This window comes from Abramis brama, assembly GCF_963993115.1.
Source record: "Abramis brama genome assembly, chromosome: 8".
Classification (NCBI taxonomy): Eukaryota; Metazoa; Chordata; class Actinopteri; order Cypriniformes; family Leuciscidae; genus Abramis; species Abramis brama.
Window position 1 is genome coordinate 29,338,847 of NC_139970.1, and position 19,836 is coordinate 29,358,682.

General features: G+C 37.0%; 1 protein-coding gene across 3 annotated transcripts in view; it reads right to left on the reverse strand.

The window, feature by feature from the left end:
• Positions 1-647: 647 nt before the first annotated feature.
• ptpn4a (protein tyrosine phosphatase non-receptor type 4a) overlaps positions 648-19,836 on the reverse strand; it is a 48,471-nt gene continuing 29,282 nt past the window's right edge. The window contains exons 11-28 of one of the 3 annotated variants that reach the window (XR_014607400.1): positions 18,744-18,807; positions 17,353-17,525; positions 16,420-16,488; positions 14,938-15,072; positions 14,053-14,217; positions 9,541-9,694; positions 8,402-8,485; positions 8,241-8,297; positions 7,751-7,907; positions 6,736-6,902; positions 5,703-5,793; positions 5,556-5,617; positions 5,302-5,448; positions 5,085-5,213; positions 4,388-4,536; positions 4,149-4,284; positions 997-2,809; positions 648-893 (exon numbers count right to left, since the gene is read on the reverse strand). Coding sequence is in view for 2 of the 3 variants with exons in the window: in XM_084121490.1 (XP_083977616.1) it covers positions 2,717-2,809; positions 4,149-4,284; positions 4,388-4,536; positions 5,085-5,213; positions 5,302-5,448; positions 5,556-5,617; positions 5,703-5,793; positions 6,736-6,902; positions 7,751-7,907; positions 8,241-8,297; positions 8,402-8,485; positions 9,541-9,694; positions 14,053-14,217; positions 14,938-15,072; positions 16,420-16,488; positions 17,353-17,525; positions 18,744-18,807 (2,032 nt within the window). In the remaining variant the exon portion in view is untranslated. Of the gene's footprint in view, positions 2,810-4,148; positions 4,285-4,387; positions 4,537-5,084; positions 5,214-5,301; positions 5,449-5,555; positions 5,618-5,702; positions 5,794-6,735; positions 6,903-7,750; positions 7,908-8,240; positions 8,298-8,401; positions 8,486-9,540; positions 9,695-14,052; positions 14,218-14,937; positions 15,073-16,419; positions 16,489-17,352; positions 17,526-18,743; positions 18,808-19,836 lie in introns of all 3 variants that reach the window. The other 2 variants (XM_084121491.1, XM_084121490.1) reach the window with 2 other exon arrangements.

The following is a 19,836-nucleotide window of genomic DNA, read 5'->3' on the forward strand; positions in this document are numbered from 1 at the left end:
TTATCACAAGTCCACAAATGTTTGAATGGTATCATTGTTTCCACAAAAATGTTGAGCAGCAAACACTATTTTCAACATTGATAATAATAAATGTTTCTTGAGCAGCAAATCAGCATATCTGAATGATTGTGACACTGAAGACTGGAATAATGATGCTGAAAATTCTACATTACCATCACAGGAACAAATTACATTTTTTAAAATATATTCATATATTTATATATATAAATTGTAATATTTCACAATATAGCTGTTTTTACTGTATTTTTAAATAAATAAATGCAGCTTTGGTGAGTATAAGAAACTTTACAAACTTTTGACATGTAGGCTACTGTATTTATTTTAAAAATGTATAGAATGGATTGGAAATGTATAATTTGCAGATATTATTGGGGGGGAAAAAACTAATTATTATAACTTGAAAAATCCCTATTCTCTAGCTAAAACATGAGTAACACAACCCTCAAACTATCAGGTGCTTGCAGGTGCTCTGTATTTTGTTTTTCCAACAGCACCACCCACTGGTTACTGAGGGCTCGAAACTTCTGTAACATTAGAAACCAAAATCAAAGGAATTAAAATGTACAAATATGCAATGTACAAAAAACAGAATATATTTAATGCAAAAATGACCCAGATCACACACCTTATTTTATTTTAAAGACTTTCTTTTTAATATACAACATCGTATGTACACTATAATATTTTCATAAAAATGGACAAGTGGCACAACTTGACCTTGTTATTTGCAGCAAATAAATGTTAACACCAGTCTACAATTGTACATCTTTGTTGAAAAAGTGCTGTCTTTCCCACAAGACAGGAGGCGTGTAGTTTCTCCCAAATTGCATGTCGCATTCCTGTTTTAAATGTCTTTTGGTAAAACCTGTAACCTGTTGAGCATAGAAAGGAATTATTTGGTCTTAAAACCAAGGTTTTCCAGCAAGCATGACCACAGAGAAATGACAAATGAGTGACTGTAAAAGTAGATAGTACCTTACAAAGAGTAAAGGCATGGACAACTCTGCGTTCAACTACAGGCAACCTGTGAAACTGGGCAATGAGTCACACAATTCATTTAGCAGACATTGTGTTCCCTAAACTCTCAAACAGCAACACCTTAGCATGAGAAGCCAATGCTATTTTGTCAAAGCCAATGCCAATGTTGGATTTGATGGATTCTAAACATAAGACTGTTCAATAAAACTAGGGCTAAATTAAATAAACTAAATAAAATCATCGTCTGTACCAGGCACCAGCTCTAATGTGTTGAACCAGGCCTAGAGAAAACCTGAACATGTGATTTGGGCTATTACATTCACATTACCAGTATTATAAAACACACTTACACACATACAGACAGACAGCAGAAACATACAGTAATAACACATACTGGACACACTTTCAGCTGGCTAATGTTACAGAGATATTCTGCATGTGCAGTCTGCTACAAGAAATAAACAGGTCAACCATAAACAAACTCCAATCTGATCCCCCAACACAGTACTGCATTTGACACACTGTGGTGTGTAACGTTCAGATTTAACAACAAAACTAAAAGCAACATAGATATTACATCAACTACATGGGATACTAATCCCTTTAATAGAATATCTGATTTTAAATGATAAGGGAGTTCATTTTGAGGGAATGTTTGCTTCTGGAAAGATCAAATTTCTGAATGGCATTCTTCCTTCAACTAAACAGCAGTGTGAATTTAAAATATTTTATGAAAAGAATCAATCGCATTTTAAAAGAATCTTCCATATGTGAATTTCTGACCCTGAATTTAATATTCAACAGCCTCGCTGGTTCTTGCATTACATAACTAATTGTGTCAACTACTACCTGGGAGTAATATTTTCAGTAATTAAAGTTACATTTCAGTCTTTTCCTCACTCAAAGCTATTGTTTAATATAGTAAATATTATGTTTTGTTTTTTCTTGTAGGCTTTCATTGTATGAAAATGAGCAGCATGAACATTTCTCAAAACATTTGTTCCATTGATGAAAGAACATATGGGTTTTGAAAGACACAAGGGTGAGTAAATAATCAAAATATTATTCCTTCTGCACGAGAGGCTGAATCTTTTGCATCACAGCTGTAATGCAAAGTGCTTTAAAGTCCTTGTTGAGAGCATTTTAGTTTGACAGCAAACAGAAAAAAAAAAATTGTCATAAGAAATACAAATTTTGATTTGTAAGTAGTTAGTTATGTTGCATGAACGGGGCTCAAAAATTGAAACTAAAACAATAAATATAAAAAAAAAAAAAAAAAATCATAATCATCTGCAGCACAGGCCTGGATGTGAGTTGTTTTGTAGGTGTTGTTTGTCTCAAAATAATAGGTGACCATATATAAAAACTCTCATTCATTCATGGGCCTGCCCTTACACACTTACATATGGCACCAGCAATCTCTTGACTATTTTCATTTTTAACATATATATTTGTCAAAACCCTGAACACTCAAAGTCCCAACAAGTACCTAATTTACCATTGTTAGATTTAATTTTTTGTCCTTTCTTTCTCTCCTCATTAAAGCTTGGCATATAGTCTCTTTGCCAGCATAAAGTGCAGCAGTGCTTTGTTTATGTCATGTGTTCCTGGCTCGAGATACTTCTCCGTCGCTCTGTCGTGAAGCTGCGATATCATCACATGGAGAAGATCCTGTCAGTGAATTTCAGCATAATTTTCAGGAAAAGCTGGTATCGCATTAGTTGGATTCGTACAGCATGGACTTGAGCGGTTTCACCAGGCCCTCCTCGTAAACCTTCAGTATGGCCTCGCACACAAACTTGAACTGGCTCTGAGAAGACAGAGAACAGAGGGGAAGTCACAGTGAATGAACGATGAGTCAGTCTATCAAGCAAGAGCAGCCAAGCGTGACGATAGTATGTGAAACTGGGATGAGAGCATAATTCATGGACTGTGTATGTGTGTGAGAGAGAGAAAGAGAGAGAAAGCAAGATGGAAGAATGCATATACAGTAGAACCACCGTGGACATTTTTTGACGATAATATGTGGACAATCAAAAATATATTTCTCGGGTCCCTCCTTCAAAATAAGTCTTTAAACCAATTTAGTGTCCACCAAGTGAAGGCAGAGAAGAAACAGCACATTTCTCCTAAACATATAAATAATTTGTTTAAAACTCCAACCTTGTGTACACTACGTTTGGAGTCAGTCAGGTTTTTTAATGTCTCTTCTCTTGCACAGCAAGTCTGCATTGATCAAACATAAATGCAGTAAAAATAGTAATATTGCCCTTATATTAATATTATTACAACTTAAAATAATAGTTTTCTATCTTAATATATTTTAAAATGTAATTTATTCCTGTGATGGCAAAGCTAAATTTTTCAGCTGCCATTATTCCAGTCTACACTGCCACATGATCCTTCAGAAATCATCCTAATATGCTGATTTGCTGCTCAAGGTAACATTTCTTATTATGTTGCAATGTTGAAAATGGTTGTGCTGCTTAATATTTTTGTGGAAACTGTGATACATTTTTTAGGATTCTTTGATAAATAGAAAGTTAAAAAGACCAACATTTATTTGAAATATATTTTTTGTAATAATAATAATTGATAATTTGACACTTTAATGTATGCTTGCTGAGTACAATTACTAATAATTCTTAAAAAAATATATTTCTGACCCCAAATGTTTAAACGGTAGTGTATGAGCAATAGAAAGAGTGATGCTTTAGCAACACCACTAATGAAAAAGAACAGAGTGGGCATGTAGTGCACAAGTGTTTTCACTGAGCATCAGCCCTTTCTTCTTCCTGTTGTCTAATTAGTGTTGTCTCATGGTCAGCACCCTCTGGGCAGACAGGCCTCATTCATGAATCATGCTGAAATCACAGCTGCATCATTGTCTCAAGCTCTGGGAGTCCCAGCCTGGACAAGAACCCCTGCTACAGCAACTCTTCTTCAAGCCAACGGCCTGTAGCTGCATTTTAAATGTCAGTGAAAATGTCACTTCAAATGATTTTTTTGATTGTTTATTTAACATGTCATCATTGGCTGTGCCGTATTCAGCCATGTCTCCGCAAATGAAGACAGAAAGCCAATGATAAACCCTTAATGGATGACTGATGGGGGATATGACAGGACAAAAGAGGGTGGGTGGGACTTACAGGCGTCTGAATCATCATGGCCCTCTGATCCCGCATGGTTCTCACAATGTCTAACGGATACACCGGCTGACTGCACTCCATCAGACACATTGCCGTCTCCATGGTGATGAGAACTCCCGTCCGGCCAATCCCAGCACTGGGACGGAGCAGAGGGAGGGAGAGGAAAACTTGATTACACTGTGATTCTCTTTGAACAACTACATTTAAAAACTACTTTGTGATATAGATATATGAAATACCTGCAGTGGACCACAACGGGCTCGTCCTTCCCAGCTCGTTTATTCCGGACCAGAGCCACGAAATCCAGGAAGTCCGTTGAGTCATCTGGTACACCGTGATCAGGCCATGCCAGGTACTGGATTTGGGTCAATTCCCTGCTCTCCCCACTCTAACAGCACAAACAACAAAACAGCAAACAAAAAAACGACATGGTTATAATGGCATCATAGCAAATGATACACTGTAAACAAGATCCCAGAGTCCAATATTAACATTTTCCAAGTGCCTACTGCAAATAAACATTGGTGGGAAGTGATAGTTCACCCAAAAAAAAAAAGGAAATTGTGTCAACATTTACTCACCCTCATGTTGTTACTTTATTTCTTCTGTGGAACATAAAAGAATACATTTTGAGAAATGTATTTTTTTTCCCGTCCATACACTGGAAGTCAATGGGCACCAAAACTGTTTGGTTACCAACTTTCTTCAAAATATCTTCTTTTGTGTTCCACAGAAGACAGAATGCCACACAGGTTCAGAATGACATGAGGGTGAGTAAATTATGATTTTTTTATTTTTATTTTTGGATGAACCATCCCTTTAAGCAAGTAAATCAAACACCAGTTTGTAACTTTATTAGGAACTGCAACATTACATGGTTCAAGTCGAATTAAGAATGATACTGACTGTTGACAAGCAAATCTGTGATACACTCACCTCAATGTGAGTAAGAGTCATATCTCGAACCAAGAAAGCAGAGTTTCCCTCCTCAGTCTGGCAGGAAACCTGAAAGCCACCGTACGTAGCGCTACCTGAGGGGTTCGGCCAGTACTGATGGCACTTCACCTGCGGCAGAAAGGGATGGAATGATGTTAGCTCAAAAAGTTAAGAAAAGACATAAAAATGAATGCCAAACATCAAGAGGTATACATACACGTCCTCGTTCAACCTGAGTAGTAAGCATGACTACCATAGAGGAGCCCTGCTCCCATGTCATCTGCCAGAAATCCGGGCACGTGTTGGGCAGCGGCCCCTGACAGGCGATATAGCGGTTTATGAGACGGGAGGCAGGGATTTCCATCTGCGAACATGACAGAACAACATTACGAGAGACTATTAATCACAGTCCATCTTTCGCTGGGCGCTTGAGTTTGCAGCGAGATAATAGAATAATTATGAGCTACTCACATTGATGTAATTTGCATTGATGTAGTCAAATGTGCCTTTCAAGATGACTCTAGTAGCATCATCTGACAAGAAAACAACAAAAACTGATTCATTTTTTTTTTTATCACTGGTTATCAGTACAAAGGAACGGCGTGCAGCAATACTCACAAGGTGAGATGTCTCTGTAGCGGTTTTTGGAAATATTCTGAGGTAATTTGGCACATGACATTGTCATTCCAGGCCTTTTCCGATACAGTTGCTTTAAAACAAAACAAAAACAGTCAGTCTACAAAAATCCCATTGAATGAAAACTCATTAATGGACACAAAACTTTAAGTATGACCTTCTGTATTCATGCCTTCTTTTCAACTTTCAAGTATTAGACCAGAAATTCCATACATTACATTTTCCTTTACAAAACATGAACTGTGGGCATACACTACAGATATCTGAACACGTTTTTGCACATGGGACGCTGGGTAGTGGAATAAATAATAATTTTTTTTTTTTTTAAATGTTGAACTTTAAACTTGAGCTCTGCCATTTTTAGAACGCTGTGTCTTGCACGAGACGCTGCAAAAGACGTGAGCGTAATGGTCAAACATGTCCATTTAGTGCATGTTTACATATAAAATCAACAGAAAGGAAGTGCAGTGGAATGCATAACGCATTCTGTGGGAATGACTGCTTACTCTTACTATCCAAGAATTTCAATAATGTATTACTTCAAGGACACATTCCACCCGGTGTTTTGTGTGTAAATCCATGCATGGCCACATAAAAGCACAATGAGCAAAAAAGCATGCATCCCATCCTTTTTTTATTGCAAATTTTATCAACATACACATACACAAACCCCACACACACTAACAGGAAGATTTTAGAGCTGCCTAATGAAAGACAGGAAGTAATAGGAAGTTCTTTTGATATGACCACATCCTGAATAACCCTGATTGCTGTTGATTGAGCATTCTGTAAATGAGCAATTTAGATAAACAATAGCATATGAGCTTAAACTGCCTTTTCCCTGTGGAGAACAGAAGACAGCTTTTTTAATCATTGATGGAGTAAAAGCATTTGATCGTAAAGATCGAATTACTTGAAACCTGGATTCTGTGCTACTAAAAAAAAATGGCAGAAAAAACATGAACTTAGTTAGAACTCAAAAGAATGAGTGACAATAATCCATTTGTTAACTCACATCAAACTGGGCTAGTATAGTAGCATTGTTAAGACCCTCCTTTAACTGCAGCATCGAGTCCCTCCAGGCGTCCTGGTCCAGCTGTGATGGGTCTGTGGGAGATTTCTCTGGGATGTACTGAAAATCAGGCTCTGTCTCCAGTTTCTCCTCAACTACATCATAGATAGCTACATACAGAGAAACAGTTATTGTGATGGCAGCTAAGTCCACATGGTGTAAAGGACAATAAATAATTTACCCCCAACAAAAGCCATAAAAAGTGAATGAATCACATCAAAGGCTGTCTTTATACTTAAGTTTGGAAATCATAATTATAATGTGTGCATTTGAAGTGATTTTGGTCAAAATAAAATGGACGTGTACAACTAAATCCATGATTCTTTAATCATCGCGCCCCAATTCAAAGAGGTTTCAATAAAAATATCTAGTCATCCGAAGTATTTACATAATTGCACCATTCAAAAGACTGGGCTCAGTAAAGACTTTTTCAAAAGACTTTTATACAGCAAGGATGAATTGATCAAAAGTGAGCACACTGTTCGTAGAGTACATCTAATTAAAATTAAATTAATGCTGCTCTTCTGAACTTTCTATTCATCAAATAATACTATAAAAAATATTATCACAGTTTCCACAAAAAATATTAAGCAGCAAAATATTTAAGAAATAATACTACATTGTTCTGCACCAAATCAGCATATTATAATGATCTTTTCATGATCAAAACTGAATGAATGGCTGCTGAAAAAATTCAGCTTTGCCATCACAGTAATAAATAAAATTTTATTATAATATATTAACATAAGATTGGCAATTTTAAATTCAAATATTATTTCACAATATTGCGTTTTTACTGTATTTTTAATCAAATAAATGCAGCCTTGGTGAGTCTAAGAGACTTTTCAAAAACGTAAAAAAAATCGTACAGACCCCTAACTTTTGAATGGTAGTGAAGTCATTTCAACATGACTTGAAGGCAACAAAAGATTAGTTTATTAATCAGGTGAGTGCTCACCGTTGGGCCGCACCAACAGGAGGAGCTCCCCGGAATGGCTCTCACAGCTGGCCTTGATGAACAAGACCACCTGATCATGCGTGTGCTCTGCAATATCTCGACCGTTGATCAGCACAACTTGATCGCCCTCGTTCAGTCGAGGCACACACAAATCAGCCTGGAGAGGAGACAAAGACAGAAAATGATGAAATTCAAACTACTTGACCCTAGATGACAGATGAGATCTTAATTCTTCATTTGGACTGTTCTAATATCAAGTCAGAAATATCAACTAGGAAAACTCCATATGCAATTTTGAATGAAAAGAAGCATAAATCCTTCAACACAGGCATAAACCAAACATTGACACACAGGGCAGTTCACTGCTAATCCTATAGAGGTCACTCTTCAATTAATCTTTCAATTAGTCTTCAGCTTTAATCCATTCCTAGCTGCCCTATAAAGGGTAATACTACAGTATTTACAACAATAAACAGTCTATTAAACATACCGATGTCCCAGGTGCTACTCGAGACACAATAATGGGCATCTTCTGATCAGAGCCACCCTAAAAAGGAGAGAAGGAGAGAGAGAGGTGATTTCTAAGAGGCAATGGAATCATTAAATCATCAACAATCAGTTACAATAAATGACATATGCTGAGCATTTTACCTTCACATTAAACCCAAATCTCCCGTTCTCATCCGGTTTCATTTTGATCAGGACAAGATTGTCATGAGGAATGACACCATTGGGCTAAACATTTGAGAGAAAAAATTACGATAAAGTCAATATTTGATTTTAAATTTAAAACAGCACATTGCATTTGTTTTATCCAAATTTGCATTAATTTTCTATTAAGGACAGGATTCTATATGTTTTTTAAAGCATTGTATGACTTGGCACCTTCCTACATTTTCTTGCTTGCTTCATTTCTTCCTTCTTACAGTTTCTGAGCATGTTTCAAATCATTGTTTGAGCTATTTTATTGGCACATCTTCACCTGATCTCAGACCACTTATAAGCCATTACGCCCCCCAAAATCTGGAAAATCTTACCAAGTTCCAAGCGATCACAATAGCTTTTGAAAACATCTTAGTTAATTAGCTTTTATATAAAACATTGAAACCCTTTTAAGGTGATGATACACAGGGCAACTTTTTGAGCAATGTTGCTGGGCAATCTTGCCGAGCGATTGTTGCTTGGGCACTTTCCCATTGAAAATGGGCAATAAATTTCTATCTGGATAATTTAGATTGGTCGTGGGCCCTGTGTCTCATCTGGTTGCCCGTTGATGGCAACATTGCCCAGCAACATTGCTCAAAAAGTTGCCCTGTGTGTCATCACCTTTAGTCACTGCACTTATTTTTTAAGCTTTTTTCGCCTCTATTAATTTATATCAATCTTTTGATTTCATCCTTATTTTGTATTTGTTTGTTTTTTTAAATATTGCATACTGAAAGAATGAAGCACTTTGGCCTGCATTTTATGTATGAAAAATACTACATACATAAAATGCTTTATTACTATTAGTTTTCACAAACGTAGTGTTTATCTTAAAAGACAGAAAATATCTTAACAGATAAAAAACGTGAAATATTAACTCGCACTGAGGCAGTGAAAATGATTTATGTGCAAGGAACTGCGTGCACCAAACCACCCAGTGTTTTATAACTTTTTGAGAGAACAACCACATCAGCGGTGTACCATAGAAGGGAGGGACGCTGGACTATTAATGCCAACTTTGGAAAAAGGAACAACAAAGCAGCACAAAGAGTCTGGGTCGAGTGAGTCAGTGGATGTATTCTTACCATGGTCTTGTCTGTTGCTATGGGGACATCGTACATTTCGTTGATGTGGTTGTCCAAGTCCTGTTGGGAGTGGGACAGTATAAGCTGGCTCAGGTTCTTCCGGGACTGTTTGGGTGGGAGGGCAGGAGGCGGTCCTTCGACGCCTTCCGGAGACCTATTATATTCAGGGAGAATAAAAATATATATAATAAATATAAATATATTTATGCTTGCATTTCATTGAGAAGAGCATCAAAACATTCTATAAAACATCTCCTTTCGATTTGCTAGATAAAAAGAAAATTATACATGTTTGGATCAACACGAGGGTGAGTAAATGATGTCAATGTTCATTTTGTGGTGAAATATCCCTTTAATAAAATGGTTCCAATACCATTATTTTTGTCCAACACATGAATGAAGCTTCGTAAAAGTTTAGCAGTAGCAAAAAGCTAGCAGAGACATCAAACAGGTCTAGCACAATTCAGCTCAATATATTTAATTCAGTTGAACTGAACACATTATACTGTGACAATCCAGTGAACCACTGAATTATTCAACACATTGTTTTAGCTTTCACACTTGGGCACACACTTCCAATGAACACCACACCATGGGGGTCACGAGTATCTGAGTGTGTGTTTGGATATGGGGTATACGAGTGTGCGCATCTCAATGTGTGCGTCGGCTCTTACTGACCCCGTTAGGCTTTTTTTATTTATTTCTAGTCATGTTTTCACCCCAGCAGCCATGGCTCGTCAAAATATTCATCCAAAATATAGATAAACTATATAAACTGAATCAATCAATCAATTGTAAATGTGTTCAGCATTCTGCAACAAATATTTTTCAGATTTTAAGTCGTAAAGTGAGAAGGATATATTAAAACTTAATGTATGGCTTCTGCAGGCATGTATAATGATGCTAAGTGAGGCAGCGGGTTCCTGAGCCCTCCCCAGCTCTACAGCGCCCCATAGGTTTCCCATGTAAATAAATATGTGGTGAAAAATGGAACTGCAGCGTGATCTGATTGAGAGCCATTGGGGCCGATTTCAGGCAGCCCCGTTTGTTTTCACATTACCTTGCGTAAACCTCGCTCCAGACCAAGACGATATTAATAAGCTTCAGCTTTGTGTATATTAGTCTGCATCAGGTCAGTAACTAGTTGGCATGTCTGTTCTTCCTATGTGGACTAGCGTATCAAATTAATGAAAGTATAAATCCTTAAGCGTGCTCATGTAAATAGCTTTTTATAGTTCTGTTGTGTTTGTTTTATGTTTGAGAATAGACATGGCTTTCTTTTCCTCACTGGAATTCCTCCACAACTTGTAATATTTTAAAACAACATTTGGAAGCAATAAATACTGCATTAAGGCAATTCTAAGATAGCATTCTATGCATGTGTCGTGTGTACTTAAAGCCTGTCAGTCAACACTAGAGTGCCACTCTCAGGCTGAATAACACAACCTCTGCCAAAAGTTTTCTGTGTGTGTTCTGCGATTAGAATATAAGGCTTACAAATGTTTATTATAAACTAGCGCTAACCCAGAATCTGCCCTAGCTAAATTTACGGTCAGGAGCCGCTACTGCACCCTAGCATGGTGTCAGAAAGTGACCCAAACTGAACACATCACACACATACAGAGCAAAGGCCAAAGGTCACAGAGCAAATGTCTGTTTATGTACAGACAGCAGGGACATACAACACAACCAGTGTTGTCCAATTCTCAAACAAATGATTCGTATGAGCCGGATAGTTTCATGAATCGAGAATTTAGTTCTGCTGCTGGGTTCTGAGTATCTACAGCAGGTGGTTATGTCATCATTTGGAAATGTGACAGACTAACAAGTATCAGTGTGTGTGTGTGTGTGTGTGTGTGTGTGTGTGTCTGCATGTTGGTCTATTCTTTAGGTGAACAGGAAGTTAAAACAGAAGAGAAAGCATTGCATGCATTGTGGAGCATGAGCTATGCATAAATCTGTGTGTTATAAAATATATCTATTCATATTCAGTTCCTTTAAATGATATATAAATAAACTAAGAAAGCAGAAAGATGAATGACATTTACCGGCCCAATAAACATCTCCAACACAGACCCTAAGATATGCCAAACTCTCACTTCCCGATTACAGTTAATAGCCCCTTTTACACGTACAGGTAAACTGACAGTAAATTACCGTTCCGAGTTCACGGGAACAGGACCTTTTCCAAAAAAACGTAAATCAGTTCTGGCAATTTTCCAGTTTGAGAAGTTGTAACATTACTAGTAAATTAATGGTATGATGCAATATGTGAAAAAAAAAAAAAAGGATTATTCAGGGTTAGGTCACGACGTGCTGACATAAGAAGCCTGCTTTGGGCCAATCATAAAGCTCTGTCGGAGATGTTTACAGTAAGATCTGCTGCTTTTAATTGTTTTTCTATGTAAACGTTCTAGACAGACCATTCTGACCATTGCGCCACGTCACACTAAAGACCCAGCCTTCATTTCCACTCATTAACACTGTGGCGCTGGAGTTAATTTTTCGCACTATAGCTTAGTTACGGCTGTACTATAGTAACTACAGTGTTATGCGTCTCATGTTTTTAAGAGCAAAACACGTTCTCTGTGATCATCCCCTTACGCCTGACACTCAGAAGTTAGTGAAACTAAAGTGCTTCTATTCAGTGCAGTGTTTAATTTCTGATGATTGACATTACAGAGTTTGCCAGTATTCTGGTACTGAAGTGTAAATATCCTTCCGGTAATAAGACTGAACGCCGATGCTTGTGTGAACAGCACGTTTATCTATTTACAGGAAAAGTCAATCTGGTAATTTTACCAGGTTTAATGTGTAAAAACATATTTTATATTTTATAAAATAATATATTTTACACTTTACACATTTTTTGTGTGAAGATGATTTAACTACAACCGTGTCCGAACACACATTTGATGTATAATACACATTTAGAACCAGATGTTGGACTTATGAGATTTTATTGTGGGCGGGGCTATCCAAAGCAATTTATACATTTATGAATTCAGCAGATGCTTTTATCCAAATTGACTTACAAAAGCAAAGCATAAGCAATTCATCACAGAGCCGACAATATTCATAGCATATGAATATTGGTAGGTCAGCAATACCACATAATTAGAAACCAAGCACTTGACAAAACGTCCAATTGCACATTACATTCTGCAGCTGTGGCTGGTTAGGACATGGTGTTGTGCTATTTTATATATGTTAAACTGCATACATTTTAACACATAAACGAGGGGGGAAAAAAGAATAGAATGAATGAACTTTTGTATAAATAAATAAATAAATTGCAAGCATTGTAACAATGCTCACCAATCAAAATCTAACTCGAACCAAAATATACCTTCTAACTTATTATATCCTCCTGGCATCACATTCTGACAAATGACCTTTAAAAATGGCATATAAATACACCTCAATCTTTCAATAAAATTCATGTTAAGAAATTTTGTGACACTGCAGGCGCTATCAAATTACTTTGAGCCGTAATACTAATTTAAAAAGCAATCAAAGAACAATAATGTTGTTGCTTTTTTGCCTCAGAACATCATCAGACAGGTTATGTGGTGATGCCCCCAACCGTAAACAGGTCATTTCTAAAACGGTTTAAAGAGTGAAACAAAGGAAAGGGGGTGGGGTGTTATATTTCAATTAAACTAGCTCAGCAAACAAAGTCAAAACCACCACATGTCATGCAAACAGCCTATCTGCCACTGGCAATGTCATTAGGCTTAAGTATACTGCAGACCTATTCAAGAGGATCACAAAAGGCTTGACATGTTTACCATGCACCGTTAAAAACCAAAGCTCTGTGCCCTACACTATGAGAGCGGTAAACACGTTTTACAGCTGCGCAGCGTGCGTTTAGTTTCCATTCGGGGCCATTTAAGGGCGCAGACAGAGGGTGGTAGCCGTGATTGGAAGGCAGAGACAAAACAAACAGCCAATATAAGATGGTTTTGGTGCAGAAAAACCACTTTTCCCATTTGAGGAACAGACTTGCACTTCTGTTTTTTTACACTAAATTATGTGGCTTCTCTAAATAGAGTTTATAATAACTGAAATGATTTAATGTTTCAATAAGTTAGAGCGGCACTGCGGTATGGATAAGCAAACATTCAAGTCTTGAAATGCAATACAAAGCACATTAATAAAAAAAGCAAGTATACCAAACGTCTGCAAAAAGAGTTGGTTTTCAGGGGTATTCTACTGAAAGATTAAAATAAACTGTCACTGAAATTACTTTGAATAAAAATATCAGCATTTCATCCGTCGGACTACGACATCTGGAGAGTCTTATCCTTTAAAAGGCATAATCCACGCATTGCTATGTTGTTGCTGGGGTATTGTGGGCGGTCACTAGATCGTTACTAGTTAGTTCTGGGTGGTTGCTTAAGTATGAACACAAGGGGAACCTTAGGAAGCACCATCAATAATAATAAAGCGTTATCAAAGCCAGTTCTTGAGGATGGACTGTTTTCCTTCTGAATAAGAGGAAGTACTTACGGCGTAGACTCCAGGCTGATGCTGTTCGCTTGTGTAGAGGAAGCTGATTTGTGATTGGAGAAAAGAGGAAGGCTGGGGGAGGCATGGATGACATGGTCCACCAGGTGACCCATGGAAGAGGGCCGTAGCCGGGCACCCTCTTGCACAAATAAGGAGTTTCTACTGCTGACAGAACATTTATAGTTGCTGTAATCATTTTCAGCTGTTTGTTTTATGAGTAAATACAAATCCTCTGGCTAAGGTGTTCTTACCTATTAAAACAAATACATTTTTCACAGTAGCATTTATAGTGACTGTAAAGAGTGCAGTGCATTATAACATATGATGAAATGTTAACTCTAACCCTATTTTTTTTTTTTTTTACTGCATTCATACAGTCCCTCTTTCTTCCTGAAAACAAAGTCACTGTTAGTTTACTGATAATGCTGAAGTCCATCTCTGAATCTTTGACTGAGAGTGACAGTTTTCATTAGAGCTCCTTGAACAGCTGTCTGACTCCCTGACTTTCTGCATAGGTAAAACTCACAAAACCTGTCAAGAACATATCTAGGTCGTATTTTACCCCCAAGTCAAAGAAAAAATCATTACAGTTATAATATATTTTGCTTTAGGAATTTAAGCCTTTTCAGGACCATGTTTTTGCATGAAATAAGTTTACATAGTAGTTAAATTATTTTTAGTGCCTTTGTGCTGATTTAGTCATTTTCTTTTTGCAAAGTATAATTTCTTCTTTTTTTTGGAGTGAAATGTGAATAATTGCAATTGTGAGATTCACTTACATACAGCTTACACACTTGTCTCCCCCCCACCCCCATCACCCCAAAGCACCCTGCAGTGTCTTTGCTCATTAGGTTGAAAGTTTCGATGAAACGGAGAGGCACTCACTGGTTGGGTGTCCCAGGGGGGGAGCGGGTGGGCAGGCTTTGGGTCTCCAGCCTCTCTTCAGACAGTGAGTTCCTGCTCACTGCTTCCCAGTCTGTCACACCCATCAACTTTCTGTCCAGGGGCTTGCTGGGAGATCTGAGAGATGAAATGCATTCTGTTAATCTCTGCCATACCCCAGTAGAACCAAAGGCTAAGGTCAATTATAAGCTTGTGTTAACTGTCTGAGGTAAGGCAGTTAGATATTCCAGATTACTATTATCTAATTTGACAGAGATCAGGTTCTTTTTAAACTGAATTCTGAGTATCATTTTACCTTTATGTTCTCCTGAGATATTGTACTACGTTACATTTATATTTTGAATGTTTAACTGCAGACGTTCAGTACATTTAGACACAGTAACCCCTAGTGAGAGATCTCTTTTTAGCACAGAAAACACACCTAAAATTCAAGAGCGCTGTCATATTTTGTTCTGTTATACCAGTATCCACTCTGACAGTCAGACAGAACAATCTACTGCCAATTTCATCATTATTTTGAGATAAAAAAAGAACAAATACAAGTTTGACTATGCTCATTACTTGAGAATTTTGTATTTGTTAACATTTCAAACAACTCAAGTGCATAAAGCATTACATTTTTGAAAAGTCGTAAAAGATAGTAAAAAAAATGAAAGGCTTTTCAGAAAGGATATTAGACTCTAAAAAAAAATGCATAACAAATGTCATTGTCAACAATTTGGTGAAAGTATTAGATTATATTGGAAATTTTAATATGATTTGATTGAGCAGTAACTCATTATTCAATAATTCTCTATTGACAAAGGCATGACCTGGTCTTTTTGCTCTATAATGTTCATGTACTCTACAGTTCAAAAGTTTGGGGTCAATATACGTGTATTTTTTAAGAAATTAATTTTATTCAGCAATTAAGTAAAAGATTAAAAAAAAGATTTCCATTTCAAAAAAACCAATAGCAATTTGTAAAAAAAAATAAAAATAAAAAAAATTAAACTTACTAAATTTTTGAATTGTAGTCTATGTTAGCATTATAGTAGCCTGATTCGAGCTAAAGAAGTTCCATTACACATTACACTGTTGTCAGTAGTAGTGATTTTATTCGCATGACTGAAACATAAGCTAGGCAAACAGTTTTGGAGATTTCTAGTAGATAGGAGCTGTACTTTCGTGACTGAAACCATCTACTCGGGGGTGTTACTAAGACAGTGACCACTGAGTGAACTGATTTACTTAAAAAGGACTTTGATACAAACATCTCAAAGCTGCGAGTAAAGATCCTTCTAAAGTTCACCTGCTGAACCAAGTCACTCCTCCTCACCAGCTGGTAGTATATTTTATAAGAAAGTTCACACTTCCACAGAAATAAATACTCTTTTAGACCAAATATGTTAATGATCATTAACTGAAGAACCATATCATAACCGGTCACCAACACAAAATCCCTTAAGTACAAGCTCACATTACCTTGCAAACACTCTGTCCTTGATTCCCTTCTCCTTGCCATACTGAACAGATTGTGCTTCCGTCCTCCCACTGTGAAGAGATGTACAATGTTGGTCAGGATTCAATCCATATTTCACAACATATAATGTGACTTTCCTGCCTGACACCTCCAATTCTGTGAATGGCCTCATTTTATATGAGGCTCTTGCTGCTCAAAGCTACAGAGTTCAATGTTTCAGTATACTATAGAGAGCACCAATAAACACTAATAAATCTAGAAAGCATTGCAAGATGAATTATTGATCACCTCCTCATCCTAGTTTCCCTACATCTAAAAGTGGCTTAAAGAGCATCATCTATTTTTCAAGAGTTTATCCCCATGATTTACTAGAGTATTTGTTGATGTCGACGAAGGTCAAGCTTTCTGGTGACTGTGGCCTCCCTCAGCAGAAAAAATTAAACGTGCATGCCACACAAAATAAAAGTTTTGAGATTTGTAAGAATAACTTTTACATTGTTCTACATAACCCTGGTTCAACAACAAGAATGATCTGTTGCCACAGTTTCCTATATAAATATAATTGGGTTTCTTTCTAGCTATTGCAAATTTTATTCGTAAATAAACGTAACATGTCTATGTTACGTTTATCAAATATTTAATTTGATTTCTTTATTTTAAATGTATTTATTTATTATATATATATATATGTATACACTTTTAAATTCATACAAATATTAAAATACATAATTTTCTTCTGTTTTGTTTTTGGGCAAGTGAAAAAGTGAAAAGGAATGGCCTGAGTGGGCAAGTAGAATAAAAATCTTAACTGTTGATAACTGACAGCAATTCATAACAAGCTGCACTTCCTCAAACTACATGCACTTTATCTGGCCCCTTTTAAAAAGAAATGCAAAGGGCTGTGGATGTGTAGGAACACTGGAGGAACGTCTTACCAGTAACGGAACTTGGAGCCCAAACTGAAGTAGTGCGCAAAGAAGTTCTTCTGTGGAGGAACGGGCCGATCTAGCCGGAAAAAGGTGTGGTGTTCAACACAGGCCTTCCAGAGATTCTTACAGGCTCGGTAGTTGACCATGTTGAAACCGAGCAATGTATCTCTTGTCTCGTGCTGTAGGCAAAAAAAGAAGGAAGGATCTTGAGGCGGTTAAACCAAGCATACTGCATGCTTAACCCAAAAAACAGGAGATGTCATTTACATTCCCTGCTCTGAACGTTACACACATTATGTCGTCTTGTTTTGCTCTTAACTTGGGCCTCCGTTTGAAACCTAGCCAAAGTATCCAGAAACCTCTGCTCTGGATAGACCTATCAGGCCTGACACTCCAATCTGCAAGGCTCCATTGGTCACTGGGGACTCCAGAGGGGGGTAAATGCACTTCCCAGACTGTTTTTGGTTGTACAAATCGCAGGGCCTGTGACCCAGGTCCAGGGAAATCGGACCCACTCAGCCAAGCTCTGCCATCTGGGCATCAATTATGGATCATGACATCATTGAGTTCTGCTTTTAGTACAACTGCTTCTGAAAGGTCCCTGTGCATTATTCACACCGCCGGGGTGTTTTGAGGTCTCCAGCAGAGGGTCTGTGACACAGTTGAAACCCGGTTCAGGCACACAGGTTTTCATCGAGTCTCAGCAATCAGCATAGTTCTGATGTCAGGTCGCATCCTGCTCCCCCACATGCAAAATGCATCATCTACTCTCCATAATTAATAAGCTGTAAAGAGTGTCTATCTCTCTCTGCATCGTCACTGACAGCAGGGCAGTAATTACAGAGGGATTTCAAATAAACAAAGATCAGTGGTGCTATGGGAGCGAGCCATTATGCTATTTAATTTGATATTGACTGAGATGATTTATTAATAGGAATTACCACTCTCTGCAGTTTCTAAATGGGAGTGATGATGTCTTTTGGAGTCATCTTATGATTTTACATAGTTATCAGCAAATGTATTTTTAATACAAAAATATTGTAGTTTAAATTGAACGTTCACTTCACACATATGCAAATGTGCTGCCACACATTACACAAGAATAAATTATATTTTTAATATTATAAATGTATACTGTTTTAATATAATAATTTTAAAACATTAATATTTATTTAGTTATTTAATTATTTAATTATTTGTGCAGTCAATATAATGCCCTACATTTTGTGAATGGCGACCTTTGTTTTGTGATATGTATCATATATGTCTCAGATTATGTTTCCTGGTTTACTCAGAAATGCATTACATTACATAAGTTAAATGTGTTGTGAAAGCTGTTTTAAGTTGCGATGATTAATTGATCTAGAATTACAGAAAAAAAAAAGTGTACCACTTACCGCCTCTTTTCTTAACTGGATGAAAAACTGTTTGCATTTAAAAGATATTTTAACAATCTTCAACCTAAAATAGAGAAGAAAAAAAACAAGAATTTATTGGTAACACAAAAACACATTGCATTGTTGCAGGGCAGCAACAAACACATTTATGCGCTGTTAAAATTCCCTGACCCATTTCATGGCCCTTTGTGTCTCTCTAAGCATTACTCCTATTAAAATATGACTCAGAGTGAAGCTACATACTTATATTCAACACAACACACACACACACACACTCTCAAATGTCTGAATAAACACATGCTGGAGGAGTGTCAACCACTTATGACACATTCTGTCACACACAAATAGTACAGCAACAGTGTTGCCTCAAGTTGGTCAAACTGAACATCCACATATTTGTGTGCATCCATAGTCAGTGTTGTATACATTTACTCTTTTTAACCATCACTATTGAACTTTATGAACTACAGTGGTGAGCGATAAAATAATCAATAAGCGCAACCGTTTGCCCTGAGAGCTTAGTTGACATCTGTGGTAAACAGCCCCTGTTTCTCTTCTGGGCTAAACATAGTTTGCCTGGAAAGCATCTGTGCGTGTATTTCAAATGGGAGGTGCTTGGACAACAGCTACAGGAGCAGCTGGGCCTTGTGTGCCAGAAAAACAGTCTGCTGGTGTGGGGTGGGGGGAAGCTTTGGCTGATGAGGATTTGGGTGCCGCTATTTACACTTACATTTGATCATTTAGCAGAGGCTTTTATCCATTCCACTTCTCACAATTTGAAATGAGTGCAACCAAAACATGGAAAATCTAAAAATGTCTGAACATTTAGTCTTAATAACAAAATATAGATATGCACATATTTTAAAAGTTGACAAAATCAATAAATCAATAGAAACTAAGTTATATAGTTATAGAACAATTAAGAGTGAATAATATATAATGTTCTTATCAGATTATATTGTCCTACATTGTGAAGCATTTAAACATTCAGCGTTGACAGGCAAACTGACGCCTAGTTAAAATAACACATTAACACAAAAACTTACAGCAACAAAAACTACATTTTGAACTGGAAATCTTCATTCAAGGATGC